At 44.4% G+C, this 19120-nt stretch overlaps 1 protein-coding gene across 2 annotated transcripts in view; it reads left to right on the top strand.

The window, feature by feature from the left end:
- Positions 1-280: 280 nt before the first annotated feature.
- Positions 281-19120, top strand: part of SCAF4 (SR-related CTD associated factor 4) — a 71389-nt gene continuing 52549 nt past the window's right edge. For both annotated transcript variants that reach the window (XM_069946011.1, XM_069946010.1), the window contains exons 1-3: positions 281-360; positions 16238-16321; positions 18680-18724. In XM_069946011.1, coding sequence (XP_069802112.1) covers positions 331-360; positions 16238-16321; positions 18680-18724 — 159 coding nt within the window. In that variant the 5' untranslated portion in view covers positions 281-330. The remainder of the gene's footprint in view (positions 361-16237; positions 16322-18679; positions 18725-19120) is intronic.

The following is a 19120-nucleotide window of genomic DNA, read 5'->3' as shown; positions in this document are numbered from 1 at the left end:
AGTAAGTCGGTGACGTAATGAGGAGGCGTAGGGGAGGAGAGTGCGAGCTGACTGTGGTTTCCCATCGTACCTTGCGCGCCTGGAGGTCGGCCATCTTGTTTCGGTGGTGAGGCAGTGAAACCGTCTCCTCTGTCTCCCACCTTTATCCGCCTCTTCCCGTCACGCCCGGGCCTCGTCATTGTCATCTCGTTTCCCTCTATCTGCGGGACATGTCGGAGGTGACGCGGCGGCAGTAGCGGTGTCTCCCAGAGCAGGATACTGAGGCGGTGAAGGAGTCGCCTGACCCCTCCTCTCCAGCGGCCTCTCCCCTCACACCGGAGCGCAGACAGCATGGACGCCGTGAACGCATTCAACCAGGAGGTGAGAGGGCACTATAACGGCCATTGTAAGGAGGGAGGGCGCCGCCATGAGGCTCAGGCCTGTGCTAATGTGGCTGAGGGGGCGGAGGTCAGGTTACTAATACATAGAAGAAACGGGAATATTTGGTTCTTCAATTTTTGCTTTGTTGTTAGGCCCAATACATAATTCTAGTCACGTGTTTTCCCTTTGTGACATATTAGGGCCTCTGCCTCCCACTTGGTCCAGGTGACCCCTTACATTATCCATCAGCACTGTCACAGCAGCCATCTTCTATGGAGGAGGGTGTGGTGCCCTTGGGCCCTGTTCACATTTACATCCTGGCTTCTGTTATAAACAGAAACCACAACAAACTGCAGGATCCATTGCCTTTCAGACAATGGTGGGCCTTCATTGACTTATAGTAGGGTCCTTTGGGTCCGAGCAGCGTTAGAAGCTCACATGTGTATATGAACATAGCCGTATATTCTGCAGAGGACATTTTGGGCACGGTTCACTCTTCTGCTAGGGCAACACTTATTTTTCAGGATGACAGTGGACAGATGGAAACCCCATTGAAGTCAATGGGATCTTGCGTGTGCTGTCTGCATCAATTGTCTGTTATTGATCGGACTGTCTGGCTTTGTTTTATCGAGTCGAACGGACCTAGTCGGAAATGGGAATTTAGCATATGTCTACGTTTACTTCTAAATTTATCTCCTATTTGTGGTTTATGTCAAATAGGCTGGCATGTTCCATTGTTTTACAAAACTACTTATACTGCTGGGGCCATTGGAAAATAGAACTAATACCTGATCCTGTTTCCCTGCAGCTCCCATTTAGGTCTATCTAGTCCCTCATCTCCTGTCATCATGTTGTGCTCATAGGAGGTCCTGCCTGCTCCGCCTAACCTGTGATTGGCTAAATGGACAGGTCCCACTCAAAGTGCTCATCTGGGAAGAGGACAGGAACACAGGCGTGGAGAACCTGTAACGGACTAGTTGGTGTAAACTCCTCTCCGGAGCACCCTTAGGAGCACTGCTGAGTCATCCAGCCCTCCCCCTCTATTAATTGTTATTATTAGAAGAGGCAGGCTGTGCTCCGGAGCAGAGTTTACCCGACTAACATGGGACCGACGTTGAGGAGGAAGGTAAGACCCTATTACACCAACAGATTATCTGACAGATTTTTTTGAGCCAAAGCCAGGGATGGACTGTAAACAGAAACCAGGTCTTAAAGGAAAGACTGAGAGTTTTCCTCGTTTCAAATCCATTCCTGACTTTGGCTTATAAAAATCTGTTGGTGTAATAGGGCCCTAAGACACATACCTTCCTCCTCAGCATCCCTGGTGCTTTAGGGGGCTTTCAGCAGGTTAGATTTGTCTAACCTGCTGATAGTTCCCCTTTAGGGTGCCTTCACACATAGACTCGCAGCGGAAATCTCGGTCTGAAATCGGTCTGAAAAACCGCTGCTCGTATGTAATGCAGCCGCCCCCTTAATCGGCTCCCACGCTGTCTGTATATATTACCTATCTCCTTGCTGCACAGGGTCCCGGCTTCCTGCTCTTCCTCCCAGCCAATCAGTGTGTTGCCCAGCCGCAGCCACTGATTGGCTGGGCGGCTGAGCAGGAAGCCGGAACCCCGTGCAGCAAGGAGACAGGTAATGTATACAGACAGCAGGAGCCGATCAAGGGGTTAGGGGGCGGCTGCATTACATACTCGCAGCGGTCTTTCAGACCGCAGCAAGTATGTAGTCACGGGGGCCTGCCAGGAGCATAGCTCGTAGCGGGTCTCGCTGCAAAACTCACAGCGAGATTACTGCTGAGAGTTGTTACGTGTGAAGGCACCCTTAATGTTTTAATTTAAAAGTTTACTATATTTGGTCCTTTTTATTTTGCAAGGGGTCAAAAGCAAGACTGGCTCCACTTTTAAGTCCTGCAAAATATAATAAACATATAGAAATGGACTGTATGTAAATAGTTTTAGACTGCAGTTGGTCTATTAAAATGAATGGAGCTTCTTTTGGTACACTACACTGTATATTGGCATAGCGCTCTGTTTGGTTACAACAAAAATGATGGGGACGGAAATAAATTCAGTAATAACATGAGCATCGTTTCCAGCTGTTTTGACAGTTTTTGTTTCTTGTGTTACTTTAACGTCATTCACCTCCTTGTTAATTTAAAGCTGCTAAAGTGGTTAGCCAAATTTTGGGGGGGAAATGTAAAAAAAAGTTAAGTAAATTTTTCCTCCAATCCTATAATGATAAAGTGCAGAAGCTTCATTTGGCTCCCTGATTTCTCTATACGAGTTGGTTGGCACATGAACTCTGCAGTGGGTCAGAGGCCAGAATGTTAACCCACTAAGGTTTTAATGAGTTGCTGCTAGACAATGGTATCCACCGGTTTCGATGTTTGACCACCATAGGGTTGGAGAAGTTAGTGAACGTAGAAATGAAAATAATCGCCGGTTAAATCCTTGATGATTATACTACTTTCACATACAGCAGGTTTTTTTTTTCGGAAGGCCATAACCAGAAATGGATCCAACAGGAAAGAGCAGTATAACCCCCGTTTTTGTTTTCCATCCTATTTGAATCCACTTCTCGCTTTGGCACAAAAACTTAGGTGGCAGTTTTAAAAAATAATTGCTGTGTGTGAAACCAGCATTACATTGCTGCTGCAATGATTTCATTCAGCCTGTCACTGGCCTCATGAGAGTTCATGGCATGCATACATACAAGCATCAGTCCATGTGGATGTATGTGATGTCATGGTCTGGTTAGGATCTCTCGAACCCTGGCAGCTGAGCAGCAAGCTGTTTAGCAATTAAATTATGATCATTTTATCACAATCCTTATGTTAGGCTAAACATCTGAACCATTTTAATGTCCGACATAAGTCATGATTTCACTGTCTGTTGTTGTGAATGGTTTCATCTTATGTCATTGCTATCTCTTGGAGAAGGTTAAACATATCAAAGGTTGACTACTCTTACTGTGAAGAAGCCTTCTATGCTGCCTTTCCTAAACACACAAAACACGTGTACAGTTTTTGGAATGATAAACGCATGTGCCGACACTTTGCATTGATCTTGTTTGTAACCAGGGTTTCTTTTTTCAAGGAACAGGAACAAATGATTGGTCAGCTTACCCTCCTGTGCCGTGCCAAACCCATGTGTAGCTTGTGGTATCCTGGAAAGGAGCTGGTTGGGAATAACACCTGGTGCTGGCAGGTGATAGCAGGAATCTTGTAATTATAGAGAATCCACAGCTCCAACAACGATTAAATGGTAAACTTTATTCCAACGTCTTAAAACTAGATAACAGAAAACAATAAAAACGCGCTGATGCATTTCAGGACATAGTCCCTTAATCATGGCATAAAGTTTACCATTTTATTGTTGTTGGAGCGGTAGATTCTCTATAATTAAAATATTTTTTTTTTCAAGCTGAACAGTGATATAAATTATCTACACATGCCCATAAGGTGTCTCCCACCTGACTCTGAGAAGGATGTGCCCAAGTAAGCATGTTTAGTGTTTTCATACTTGTCATAGCCTCTGAAAGAGATGCAAGTATGCCATTCCCCTTACAGATTCCCCTAAGGATTAGTTCCAGTACCTATGCCACATGCTTGTCTCTGAGGTTCTATATTGCTTTACAACTTATTCTTAATACCCAACAGGTATTTCTGCAAGTAAGCGGATACAATCTGCTTTACACAGTGAATATAATACCTCTGCCATCTTCTCAGGCTCCTATATAATCTGTAAGCAAGTGCTGGTTGAAGACACGTCTCAATTGAAGGCATTGGAAAACAAAAAATCACTGTGGCAGAAAATGTACTATTTTGACTACTGTACCTACAATCTGCCCCCATCCCCCTAAACCGATTGTACTGTTGGATAGCAGCTTTCAATCCAAGATCTGTCCTGGAATCCGTTCGGCAGGTGATGCAGTTACTGACTTAAGAAAACAACTTTTAAACTTTGAGCGCTGTTTTAAATCTGTGTGGCCTACAGTGTCTGTGCCCTAGACCCGCAACGCCTTTCAATTCTTCCTTCCTGCCCTCATCATTAGGAACACCTTGAGACAGGATTTCTCCTATTCATCTAATCAGTGCACATGTGCCTTAACGATCCAACCCATGCAGGCCTAGGGCACATACACTGTAGGCCATGCCAATTTGACATAGTGCTGCAAGTTCAAAGGTTGTTTTACACATTGTCCACATGACAGCACCACATGAAGGATGTTACCTTTGACCTAACAGGAAATAAAGAGTTTAAAAGGGCACTTCTCCAATTCCACCTCAGTGTTTGTCCTGTTCCTGTAGGATCAAGAGGATCACAGAGATTACCTGTGAGCATTTATTTCAGCTGATTTGTGTGCAGTAGGCGAACCAGTATAAAATACTGCATGCAAATGTCATGCGCACAGCGTTTAAAGGGAATCTCTTAGCAGTAATTCATCTTCCAAACTGCTGATAGCTTTTAGGTAAATGAGACAGGTTGCCTTTCATTAATGTCTTTCTGGGATGTAAAAAATGCTTTTATTCTCTGGTACAAAGAGTCAAGAGGCATTTCTTAGCTCCTGGAAAGCTGCAAGCTGGTCCCTTCTTGATTGACACCTGGAAGCTGAGTCCCAAGCAGGGTCACGTATAGGAGGGGTAGGAAGTGTTAAAGCTTGAAAATTGAAAAAAACTGACTCTTTGTACTATAGTATAAAATCATTCTTCTACATCCTGGATACATGGCTGGATATTTAGTTTGGAACCGGAATTGCAGCTGACATATTCCCTTTAAACATTAAAGGGGTTATTCAGGATTAGAACTTGCACAGGTATTTTTAAAAACTGCACCAAACCTGTCCCCAGGTTGTACGCAGTATTGCAGTTCAGCTCCATTCACTGAGCTGCATAACCACAATAAAGCCAAAGTATTGGTGTTTTTGGAAGAAAGTAGCCATGTTTTTTCTCCTCCACATATAGATCTATATCTCATATCTAATTTTAACCCTTAGGCGACCCTGGACGTACCCTTACGTCCAGGGCCGCCTCCCCGCGTTCAGAGCGGGGCCGCGCTCTGAACCGCCGCGATCCCGAGTGCCTCATGTAGCCCAGGATCGCGGCTATTAGCGGGCACGGTCCGATAGCCGTGCCCGCTAATCAGGTAATTGGAGGCAGCTGTCAAAGATGACAGCTGCCTCCGATTACCGGCTGCACATGATCGGTGGTGGTATAGTGGGGAGATCGCTCCTCCGGGACGTTGTCCCGGAGGAGCGATCTCCGATACTGAAGCCGGCCGGGGACCGCTCCAAGATGGCGCCGCCCCCGACTCGGCACTCGTTTGTTTCCGGCTGCAGCAGCCGAAAGCAAACGAGTGCCGATCTCATGGATCTCTGCAGCATATCTATGCTGCAGAGATCTCAATGAGAGATCACAGTGTATATACTAGAAGTCCCCTAGGGGGGCTTCTAGTATATGTGTAAAAAAAAAAAAAAGTGTTAATAGTAAAAAGCCTAATTAAAGTCAGAATCACCCCCCTTTTCCCAGGTTTTAAATAAAAGTAAACAAATAAATAAACAAACATGTTTGCTATCGCCGCATGCGTAATCGCCCGAACTATTAATCACATTCCTGATCTCGCACGGTAAACGGCGTCAGCGCAAAAAAATCCCAAAGTGCAAAATGGCGCATTTTTGGTTGCATCAAATCCAGAAAAATTGTAATAAAAAGCGATCAAAAAGTCGTATATGCGCAATCAAGGTACCGATAGAAAGAACACATCATGGCGCAAAAAATGACACCTGACACAGCCCCATAGACCAAAGGATAAAAGCGCTATAAGCCTGGGAATGGAGCGATTTTAAGTGACGTATATTTGTTAACAATGGTTTGAAGTTTTTACAGGCCATCCGATACAAGAAAAGTTATACATGTTATATATCGTTTTAATTGTAACAACTTGAGGAACATATATAACAGTCAGTTTTACCCCAAGGCGAATGGCGTAAAAACACATACCCCCCAAATAAAAGAAATGCGTTTTTTAATTTCAATTTCACCACACCTTGAATTTTTTTCTGGTTTTGCAGTGTACTTTATGCAAAAATTCAGCCTGTTATTGCAAAGTACAATTAGTGACGCAAAAAATAAGGGCTCATGTGGGTTTCTAGGTGGAAAAATGCAAGTGCTATGGCCTTTTAAACACAAGGAGGAAAAAACGAAAATGCAAAAATTGAAATTGGCCGGGTCCTCTAAGGGTTAAAGTGTCACTGTCATGTTTTTGTTTTTTCCACAAATCAATAGTACAGGTGATTTTAAGAAACTTAGTAATTGGGTTTATTAGGCAAATATGCCACTATCTGCGTTCAAAAAGACTTTTCTCAGGTCCCCCTCTCTCTTCTTTTTCATCCACTGCTCATTATCAGGAAATCTCAATTCTCTTACATCAGTTGGGCCCTGTCAGTTCTATGGAGAGGGGAGGAGGGAGATTAGTTGCCAGCAGAGAACAAAGAATTGCACAGCAGGACCTGTGTGAAAGCGGTATTCAGAGGTCAGTGCTGACTTCAGAGGAGATAGCCCGGTGATGTAGCTGTAAATTAACTTTGTTGTTCTGTTTTGGTGCCTCGTCTCCCTCCACTCCTCCCCTCTCCATAAGAGAACCATGAAGACAAAGGGGAGAGCTTTAAACTGCTTTTTCATGATAAAAAAGCATTTTACGCCTAATAAACCCAAGGTTTCGTAAAATCACCTGTACTATTGATTTGTGCAAAAAGAATTTAAACGACAGTGACAATAAAACAGAATTCTAAAGAATGTTTATTTCTCACCATCAATGGCAACATGTAATGTTGATAGCTATGAGTACTAATTCTATTAACAATGACTGAAAACTGGATGATCATCAATATTAAATCGTAAAATAAGTACACAGAACCTCAAATAAAGAAGCCTGAAGTGGTATTTCCAAGACAACTTAAGGCCCTATTCCACCAACAGATTTGACAACAGATTATCTGCCAAAGATTTGAAGCCAAAACCAGGAGTGGATTTGAAAAGAGGAGAAATCTCAGTCTTTCCTTTTATGACCTGTTCTCTGTTTATAGTCCCTTCCTGGGTTTGGCTTCAAATCTTTGGCAGATAATCTGTCAGATCTGTTGGTGGAATAGGGCCTTAAGTTGTCATGGAAATACCACTTCAGGCTTCTTTATTTGAGGTTCTGTGTACTTATTTAACGATTGAATATTGATGATCATCCATCCAGTTTTCAGTCATTCATTGTTAATAGAATTAGTACTCATAGCTATCAACATTACATGTTGCCATTGATGGTGAGAAATAAACATTCTTTAGAATTCTGTTTTATTGAATTGCAAAATGTAAATTCTTGTCCTATGGTTTCTCCTGGTTTTACTTCTGTATTGTCTCCTGCTCTTATAAAACAAAGCCTGTGGGTTATTTATACTCAGTATAACCGGACAGACCTCTTTTGATTTTTACAGGACTGTCAAGTTTTTGTTGGTGTCTGATATTTGTGAAGGAACCTGTGACAGAGGTACCAAATGAAACTTCTATGGCAGGTGTGAACCCAGCCTAACCACTGTGCAGTCTCAGGCTGGTTTCACACTGCTTTTTTGCAATCAGTTTTAGGGTATAAACCCACACACCGTATATGCAGCGTATTTACTGCTGCGATACGCAGCAAACTCGCAGCAAACTCGCAGCAGATTAGATCTAAATAACTGAACACAGCATCAAATCTGTACCAACAAATCTGCTGCGTATTTGTTGCATATCTGCTGCTTATACGGTGTGTGGGTTTATACCCTTAGGGTATATTCACACAAACGACCGCAGCGAGTATGTAATTCTACCGCCCTTAACCCCTTCTGCTCCCGATGGCTCCCCCGCTGTAAGCATACATTACCTGTCCTCGCTGCACGGGTCCGGGGTCCTGCTCTCCCGTCCGGCCAATCAGTGTGTTGCCCAGCCGCAGCCACTGTTTGGCTGGACGGGAGAGCAGGACGCCGGACCCGTGCAGCGAGGACAGGTAATGTATGCTTACAGCGGGGGAGCAGAAGGGGTTAAGGCGGGTAGAATTACATACATACTATATACATACAGTATATAGTGTGTGGGAACTGCCAGGACCTGCCGGACTCGCAGCGAGAATCTCGCTGCAAGTCCGTTCGTGTCAATATACCCTTATGTGAAAAATGAATGCATTTCTGTGCATCCATTTTTCCATTAAAGGAGAATTCCGGGGTCTGTTAAAAAAAAAACAATCACCAGATAAACAAGGGATCATGTACACCTTTTGAATAGTAATAGTTTGAGCCCCGAACTGCCACTCTCGGACCCCCACATCACCCGTTCTGATTATCAGCTGCTCTCTCCTCACTTAATGTGTGAACTCCCAGCTTCTCATCCTTGCTGCTGTAACTGTTACGCCCACTGTATACTCCCCTCTGCTCCTTGTCCAGCCCACTCAGTAAAGCTTTGCTCTGTGTCCCACCACCTGAATGTTACCAGCCCCCCTAATGCTTAGCCTGTATTCCTGCCACATGCATCCTCTGTGGCATCACTTGTAGTGTCTAATGTGCACATTACAAATCACCAGGTACTATACACAACCCCCCCTCTCCTCCCCTTCTGATCACAGCACAGTGTCTTTATAGTGTGCCTGCACAGCCTGTTATGTTTTGTCCCCCCCTGCAGCCCCTACCTCATCCCTTCTCATCCCAGCACACACAAGCTCTCAGTGAGCCAGCCTCCTCCAGCCAGTCATGCTGTATCTCCCCCCTGCAGCACCACACAGCTCCTCCCTTTCTGAGCACAGCACGGAGCTCTCAGTGACCCTGCTCCAGTCTGCCATGCTCTCTCCTTCCCCCTGGAGCCCCCACCTTATCAGCGTGCTGGTCACAGCTGACACGGAGCTCCAAGCCTGCCTGCTCCAGCCCTCCATCATGCTCTCTCCTCCCCCTCCTCATCAGCGTTCTGATTGCTGCACAGAACGGGTTCTTTTCAGTGCCTCTACACAGGAGGGAGGCTTCTGTATGCATATGTATGAGGCTTGGAGGCGTGCCAGCAGCTCAGAGGAACGCCTGCACAGTGACTTGGTCGGCCCTACATCACGATCCAAGGTGCAGCAGGGACCCTGCACTCATCGTGACGTCAGCCCAGAATACGGAAGAAAGCCACTTCCGGCGACTGGGGACACAGAGAAAAGTCTGGTAAGGGGCTATAATCTGACATGTACATTAGGAACTTGTATAACTTGTTATGTGGGGAGGAAGTGGGGGGGGGGAATTCACCAGACTTCTCCTTTAACATCCATTATAAAAAGATGGGGGAAAAAAAAAAGGATCAAAGCACATCTATTTTATAGTGTACACAAAAAAATGTGGTAGACCCTGCTTTTGTGTATGCCGAAAAGGATGCGTTTTAATCTTTTTTTTTTATTATTTATGGAAGTCAATAGAAAAAATGCTCAAAACAATGTGCATCCTGTGTTTATTAAAAAAACTATTAAAAACTGATTGCAAAACCTTATTCTGGTGTTCCCTTTTTCAATGGAAATTGTTTATAATATAATTGTTTTCCATATGGAGTCAGTGAAAAAACTCCTCTTATATGTTAGTAGGGGTACTCACAAGAAAAATTAAAAAAAAACTGGTGTCAAAAAGTTTTACAAATTTGTAAATTCTATTTAAAAGGTTTAAATTCTATTCTATTTAAAAAGTCCCATAAAAAAAGGCAGGCATGGGGTGCGGGAACTTAATAAACAAAGTATATTTACCAGTGCTCACGTGAAGTCTTTGGGTGCTGTATGCCCTGCGAGAACTGTTGTATTCTTTCCTGTCTGACACAGTGCTCTCTGCTGCCACCTCTGTCCATGCCAGGAACTGTCCAGAGCAGGAGAGGTTTTCTATGGGGATTTGCTACTGCTCTGGACAGTTCCTGACATGGACAGAGGTGGCAGCAGAGGGCACTGTGTCAGATTGGAAAGAATACACCACTTCCTGCAGGACATACAGTAGCTGATAAGTACTGGAAGACTTGATATTTTTGAAAAGTAAATTAGAAATCTATATAACTTTCTGGCAACAGTTTAAATTTTTTTCTCCCTCTGAAAACACCGTTTAAAAAGGTTTGATGACATGGGAGGAGCATGTGACCATGCCCTGCCCCCCAGTGTCCACCACTGAGCCTGTATATGCCTATTGAGGACACTGGAGGTGGGGCATGGTCACATGTTCCTCCATGTAGGTCATCTTATGAACAGAAACATCACAGAGCAGGACAGTACAGCCTGGAGGAACGGAGTCTGATTTTAGCTTTGAGGTACACACGGAGCTGTCAGTAAGGACTGTGGGGGGGATTTATCAAACATGGTGTAAAGTGAAACTGACTCAGTTGCCCCTAGCAACCAATCAGATTCCACCTTTCATTCCTCACAGACTCTTTGGAAAATATAAGGTGGAATCTGATTGGTTGCTAGGGGCAACTGGGCCTGTTACACTTTACACCATGTTTGATAAATCTCCCCATATGAGTACACTTACTAATACTCTACACCCAACTATTTTACAACCCCTTTAACTTTACACCTACCTTATTTGCCGGCATATAAGACAACTTTTTAACTCTAAAACATCTGCCCAGAAGTTGGGCGTTGTCTTATAGACTGGAAAAGGTCGCCGCATACTCTGGGGCAGTTAAAAAAAAAAAAAAAAAAAATGGCCGCATCCCCACCATATGTGCCAACCACTATAAAAAAAAAACAAACGATTCAACTCACCTGTCTCCCGTTCCAGGCAGCTGTGCATCTCCTGTCATGTTCTTAAGGCCCTATTCCACCAACAGATCTGACGACAGATTATCTGCCAAAGATTTGAAGCCAAACCCAGGAACCGACTATAAACAGAGATCAGGTCATAAAGGAAAGACTGGATTTCTCCTCTTTTCAAATCCACTTCTGGGTTTGGCTTCAAATCTTTGGCAGATAATCTGTCGTCAGATCTGTTGGTGGAATAGGGCCTTTACACAGGCAGAGTGATGCGGAGACACTGCCTGCGTCAGAGGTCACAAAGCTCTCCCAGGCAGCCAAGCGACTCATCTGAGAAGCTCGGAGACGCTCGACTGCCAGGTTAGCTTTGGGAGAATGGCAAAGGCTTGGGGGACTTCCGGCGCCTCTGCCTGTCTCCCAAAGCTCTCCCTGCAGCCGAGCGTCTCCGATGAGACCCTCGGCTATCTGGAAGAGCTTCAGGGACCTTTGGCGGAGGCAGTTTCTCTGCATCCTGCTGCCTGCAACAAGTGAATTAGATTTTTTTTTTTTTTTTTTTTTTTTTATGGGAATCCCGCAGGTAGGGAGAGTCAGCAATGGGGGGGGGGGGGTGTTGCTGCCTCCCGCTTAAAGCGCAACTATAAAATATTTTTACAATTTAGTTTGTTAGTTTAGGCCATTATAAGAATTTTTGCAATTTAGATTAATCCCGTAAATTGAACCGTTTTTTAAATATATGAAGCAGAATGTCCCCTTAGCTGTGTGTTTGTCTCTCTGCTACTTGTGCAAAACTGTCCAGTCCTGCTGAAAATCCGTACATTGCCTGAGGAGCAGTTAGGTACGGGATTGTCAGCAAGTCACATGACATGCTAGAGCTGGGTGATTATCAGGCTGTGTGGTAAGCAGCAGACCTCCGCTCTCCTTCCTGACATGTGCTCCGGTGTCTGGTGACAGGTCAAACACCGGAGCACACAGAAGTAGGAGAGCTCCAGTCCCCTCCCGCCCCTCCCATGCTTCCTCTCACCCTGCACTGGACGGCAGCCCCCTCCTCAGCAGCTCAGGCTCCTCTCCTCTCTGGTATCTGAGTGTTGTGGCCCCCTCCCCCGATTCCTGCACTTTCTTTCCATGTGCTTTGCTATCTGTACACTGGAGCACACAGACAGAGAGCGCTCCGGTCCCCTCCCTCCTCCTCCGGTCAGTCTGACACCCTTTCAGTTCTGGTGCTCTCCTGTAGTAAGCAGGAGAGCAGTGCTGTCCTGTTATGTGATCCTGTCAGGCATCAGAGTACATAGAGAGAAGAGTGCTGTGCTCCCCCAGTCCCCACTCCCCTGCATAGTATCCCACACCTTACTGTAATGCAGCCCTGTATCTAATCCCACTGTGTGGGATACCACCTACAGGGGTGCTGTATCTAATCCCACTATCCAGTGTGTGTGATACCATCTGCTATGATGCTGTATCTAATCCCACCATCCAGTGTGTACGATACCAACTGCTATGATGCTGTATCTAATCCCACCGTCCTGTGTGCGAGACCATCTGCTATGATGCTGTTATGATGCTGTATCTAATCCCACCGTCCAGTGTGCGATACCATCTGCTATGATGCTGTATCTAATCCTACCGTCCAGTTTGTGTGATACCATCTGCTATGATGCTGTATCTAATCCCAGTGTCCAGTGTGTGCAATACCAACTGCTATGGCGCTGGTCAGCAGCCAGTGGATTGAGGTACCCAGCAAGATGAGAGAGATAGGGAGGCCACGCCCACTTTCAGGCAGGAGGCGACCACGCCCACTATCTCTCAGCCAGGAGAAAAATTCATTTATTATTCTGAGCCAAACAACTGGGGATATCTCAGCAACCGCACAAGATAGGAACGCAGTTTAGGGCTCTTTTTAAAGGGTAACACGTGGGCTTTTTATTTGAGAAATTTCATTTTTTGGCTACTAAAATTATAGTTACGCTTTAAATTAACCCCTGCCCGGGTGCAGCAGGGCTCCAGCTGGTTAACCCTCCTGTGGTCAGGCAGGGGTTAGCATTTTCTGCCATATAAGATAAACCCCTAAAAATCATCTTAAGGGTGCCTTCACACCTACCGACTCGCAGCGTTAATAACGCTGCGAGTCGGCTAGGTCCTGGCAGATCACTGTCAGTACATACACGGCCAATCTCGCGCCCGGCCAATCAGTGTGTTGCCCTGCCGCAGCCACTGATTGGCCGTGCGGGAGAGCAGGACGCCGGAACCCCGTGGATCGAGGTGGTATGTATACAGAGTGAAGCGGGAGGAGGCCGGCCGGCATCAGAAGGGGTTAAGCGGCCGGCAGATTTACATACACGCAGCGGTCGTTCAGACTGCTGCGTGTATGTAATGACAGTGATCTGCCAAGACCTAGCCGACTTGCAGCATTATTAACGCTGCGAGTCGGTAGGTGTGAAGGCACCCTAAGGGTGTAAACCCACACACCGTATACGCAGCGTATTTACTGCTGCGATACGCAGCAGATTAGATCTAAATGACTGAACACAGCATCAAATCTGCTGCGTATTTGTTGCGTTTCTGCTGTGTATACGGTGTGTGGGTTTGTACCCTAAGCGTATAAACCCACACACCGTATACGCAACGTATTTACTGCTGCGATACACGGCAAATACGCAGCAGATTAGAGCTAAATAACTGAAAACAGCATCAAATCTGCACCATCAAATCTTCTGCAGATCTGCCGCGTATCTGCTGCGTATACGATGTGTGTGTGTTTGTACCCCCCACACACCGTATACGCAGCAGATACGCAACAAATACGCAGAAGATTTGATGGTGCAGATTTGGTGCTGTGTTCAGTTATTTAGATCTAATCTGCTGCGTATCGCAGCGGTAAATACGCTGCGTATACGGTGTGTGGGTTTATACCCTAAGGGTACAGGATCTGCTGAAGATTTGCTTTGAGTCTAATGTGGGCCATCAAATCTGCTGCAGATCCTGTACGTGTGAACGCACCCCAAAAGTCAGGGGTTGTCTTATACGCTAGAACATATGGTACCTATTTTGCAAGTTAGTCTGTTTTCCTCAGAGATCCATAATGCTCTAGGCAGAATATTACGTGGTTCAAAATTGGACATCTAAGATGTGTAATTCTATGCTGCTGAAATTTGTTGCAGATCTTCATCATTGACTTCAACAGGCTAGGGATATCTGGCTATTCCCATGTTTTGAGACACGCAACTGAGGCTCCACGGACTCCTGTTTTGCATATTAAAATTTTTGGAGGCATCAGTGGAGACTCTTGAGTACTTCATTGGAATTTTTTCACTGATCTCCTTGAGTTCAGTGATTACTGTGTTTTGTTGGTTGATTTGTCATTGCCCCCGGTAGCCAGAATCCTGCTCCACACTGACTAGGGGTAAATACCCTGAAACGGCTGTCTGTGTATGGAGGCCTGCCTTGACAAGCCCTTGTCATGTCGCAATACTCGCACCTTGAGTTAGACATTGACAAAAAGGGGCCACCCTGTTTTCCTATTTTATGTTCCAATACTCGCAACCGAGTGGGTCTTAAGGGGCTACCTATCAGGGTGGTCTGGTGCTCTCCCCATCATGGCAACAGGCTAGGGATATATCGCTGTTCCTGTTTTGAGACTCGCAACCGAGACTCCACTGACTCTTGTTTTGCATATTTAAATTTTTGGGGGCATCAGTGGAGACTCTTGATTGAGTACTTCATTGGAATTTTTTCACTGATCTCCTTGAGTTCAGTGATTACTGTGTTTTGTTCATTGACTTCAATAGGAAAGTCAAAATCTGTAATGTTTTTTTTAACACATTAATGTTTATTGTATGTGTATTTTTTTTCTTTATTTACATTTGCTGCATTATCCATGTGATTTGGCTACTGTCCATTTACACCTGCAGTATTTTTGCTTGGTGTGAAAGTACCCAGTGTATACACACTACATGTGTGCACAGCCTAATGCTCCTGTTTCTCAGTTAAAATATACATCTAATAATGGCCCAATGGCCAATTGGCTTGTTGCAGTAAATGTAGCAATGTGTTTAGTTTGTGTTTAGTGTATTATTTATTTATTTTTTAATTGCATGATCAAAAAAATCACTTGTTGAATTGAGAAATACGACAGAAAATGTGTAATACACATTGGGGCAGATAAACACAAGATTGTTATTCTAGCCTATGTTCGTTCAAGCTGCTTGACACAGCAAAACTAGTGCTAGATTGTCACTGTTATAACATTCAAAATCTAAATCAAAAGTAGATGTCTCCTTCTCCTGATCAGTCGCAGTCTGAACACTCAGGCCCCGAGTTATCTGACACGTGAAAAGTTTTTTGTTTGACCGACATGGCTATCAGTATAAAGTCTATGGGGCTCTCCTGAGACTCCCAACAGATGATGGTGGAGCTAGGGGACAGATGTGATGGAAAATCATGGCCAGACCTTTTTTTTTTTTTTTTTCCTCAAAAAGATATTCTAAGTTTATGCATTGTGGATTTCAAATTAGCAGATGTGACACATTTTTGTGTACCTTGAACTTTTACTTTTGCATTCTTTTTAACACAACATTGAGCTTCCTCCTGGCTCTTTGTTTCACTGACTGTCCTGCTGGACCTTACTGTCAGGCTCAGTTCTGTAAGGTTCACACTGCGTTGTTTTCAGCATCCGTTTAACGGATCCGGTTTTTTTTTAACTGTCAAAGTAGTGTCAGCGGTACTTTATTGTGCGTCAAAAGCATCCGTTTTTTTTTAAATAATGGAAGTCAGTGGGAAAACGGATGCACACAAATGCATCCGTTTTTTGCAAAAAACGGATCCGTTAGACTGATGCTGAAAACCAGGGTGAACCTAGCCTAACTAAACTAGCTAATTTTTTGCAATATGGCTTTTGCTATGACCATGAATGCGGCTGGCTTATCTATTAAACCGGGCCACGCAGGCGGCACCCCTTCAGACACTTTAGTGACAACGAGAGAACAGTTCTTTATAAAAAAACATGGAATTGTGGTCTGGTAGGGTTGCAAGATGGTGTCTGCAATGAAGCAATTAGCATAGTATTAAACATGATTAATAATTTTTGCTAACTTCTGTGTTTCTTCTTTTTCTAGCTCTTCTCCCTCATGGATATGAAACCTCCGATTTCTCGAGCGAAAATGATTCTAATAACTAAAGCAGCAATTAAAGCCATTAAGGTAAGGACATATTGCAATTTTCTATTGTAACTGTTCAAGAGATCTGTAGTTGGATTATCACTAAAGTAGTGTAACCTTTTCCCTTGGTTTACTTTTCAAAGTGGTTTTATGTCAGTACAGCTTATTCATCTCTTAATTTGTATAAAAATTTAAAATTATTAACTGCAATACAATAAATTGTTTAAATTTTGTTTTGCTCTATTGGTTTAGAGTGTTAAGGCTCTTTTACATGAGCCGATTATTGGCCAGGAGCATTGCTAGAGACTAGAGATGAGCGAACCGGGTTCAGGTTTGAGTCGATCCGAACCTGAACGTTCGGTATTTGATTAGCGGGGGCTGCTGAACTTGGATAAAGCTCTAAGGTTGTCTGGAAAACATGGACACAGCCAATGACTATATCCATGATTTCCACATAGCCTTAGGGCTTTATCCAACTTCAGCAGCCACCGCTAATCAAATGCTGAAAGTACGGGTTCGGATCGACTCGAGCAGGCTCGAGGTTCGCTCATCTCTACTAGAGACGCAGATAATTGACCTGTGTAGAAGTGACCTTGATCAGCAGAGGAGTGGGTAAACTGCTGATTCCATCTTTTGTGAGGATTGTAAAATTTGACAAAAAAAACCCAGAAGGTGCAACAGCAACCAACAGGTGCAAGGACTTACCGTATATTCTCCTCCCAGTGTACACCCGATAAACGCCTGCTCTGTAGATATTAAAAAGTGAGGATCTGCCGATTTTTTTTCTGTTGAAAGTGTATGTGGGGGGTGACTACCTCATCTTGGCTTCCACTCCACCCATGTCCCAAGGGTGCTATAAAAAGAGATCATTTGTCTCCTGTCTGCCCAGTTGTAGGCTTATTCAGCCCGGGAGAATAGTGTGCTAGTGTGAAAATACTAGAGTAGGGACCATCTATCTGAGGATGCCTTAACGTGGCGATATGGTACACTTTGACCAAATAGTTTGCAAAGATCCTCACTTTTTAATATCTACAGAGCAGGTGTTTATCGTGTGTACACTGGAGGAGTGTATACTGTAAGCACTTGCACCTGTTAGTTACTGTTGCACCATCTGTTATTTTGCCTTTATTTATAGATGTGCTGCCAATTTTCTTTTTTTCTGTTGATTTTAAAATTGGGGTCATTGGCTGCACATCTCCCTGTAAACAGGACATGTGCGGCCGATAGCATGATTAATTGTACGGCCGTTTAAATCTATAGCTATCTATAGGCACTGCAAATGATCACAGATCTCACTGATTGAATGGGTTGATCTCACTGATTGAATGGGTTGTCTGGTGGTTGTGCTGCAGGGTAAATAACAGAGTGTTTGTTTACCTCTGTGCTTCCCCAGGGTTCTTTTGCAGCATCTCCGTTGTCCCCCATTGGTCTTGGCCATCAACACATGAGAGACAAACTCATCTTGGGAGTGACAGCCAATCACTAACTGAGATGGGACAATGTCACGGCCAGTGATTGAGTTGGCTGTCACACTAGTTTGTCTCGGAAGTTGTGACGTCTGTGACTAGTAGGGGTCAGTCCTTTTTCATATGTCTGCAGCACAATATCAAAAATTTTTAACGACCGGATAACCCCTTTATCTAAAAGGACCCTTAGTTAATTTAAAAAAAAAATTGCAGTCTGGACATGTAGAACAGGCAAAAAGTACGGTCTGGATTACTGATGTGTGAATATGGCCTTAAAGAGGTAGTGCGGCGGTAAAAAAATTATTCACAGACTAACACACATTACAAAGTTATACAACACCCGTCTCCGATCTTCAGCGAGTGACTTCTTCTTCGGGCGGACGGCGAACAGCTCCGACTGTCCCGAATGCCGGCCACCCTCTGCAGCGTCATCCGATGCTCAGCCGCGATTGGCTGAGCATAACTGTGCTCAGCCAATCGCGGCTGAGCAGCTGATGACATGGCCGCGTCATCAGCCGCGATTGGCTGAGCATAACTGTGCTCGGCCAATCGCGGCTGAGCACAGTTGTGACGCGGCGGAGGGGGGACGGGCGACAGCGACTCGGCCGTCCGTCCAAAGATGACGTTTGGCACAAGATGGCGGACGGCCCTCGACACGGATCAGGTAATGTATAATGCCCCACACTTTCGGGTACACGGGTGGGGGTGGTGGGACACGGGGAACGGGGCGATTCACAGACATAACATACATTACAAAGTTGTATAACTTTGTAATGTGTGTTGTTCTGGGAATAATTTTTGAGCGCCGCACTACCCCTTTAATGTGAGTTTGTGTGACTTCAGACTGCATGTTCTGTGCTGTAGCAGTGCAGCCTCTAAAATACAGTGGTATTTAAACTTGTTCTTTTATTTTGTGTTTACCTTTTCTCAATAGCTTTACAAACATGTGGTCCAGATTGTAGAAAAGTTCATCAAAAAGGTAAAAAAGCAAACACTTTTTCTGTATGTATTGTATAATATTGCTGCAGTTTATTCAGAAATAAATATCTAAGAGGCCCCTAAAGACTGGAATCACAGATGTAGTTTTTATAATAGTTTTGGGGAGTAACCACCAGCTAGTTGAGCAGAAATTGGTTGTGTCATGAAGAAAAATAAACTCCATTATGTTAATAAAGTACAAGCATTTGTTTAAGCATATCATCTGAGAGATATACACTTTCTAATCACCCACATGCTGCTTTGTTTTGATCTGTTGCCCTTGGTTACATATTTCTGGGCATCTGCTAGTTTGGGTCACTCATGCTTAGTCTCCTGATCGGTCCCATTAGTTCTGGCAGTTTATTTTCACTTCACTTCACAAGCAAGGGGGATTGAG

This window comes from Dendropsophus ebraccatus, chromosome 11, assembly GCF_027789765.1.
Source record: "Dendropsophus ebraccatus isolate aDenEbr1 chromosome 11, aDenEbr1.pat, whole genome shotgun sequence".
NCBI lineage: Eukaryota > Metazoa > Chordata > Amphibia > Anura > Hylidae > Dendropsophus > Dendropsophus ebraccatus.
Note: the sequence above shows the minus strand (reverse complement) of the source record. Positions and strands in the feature narration are given on the sequence as shown.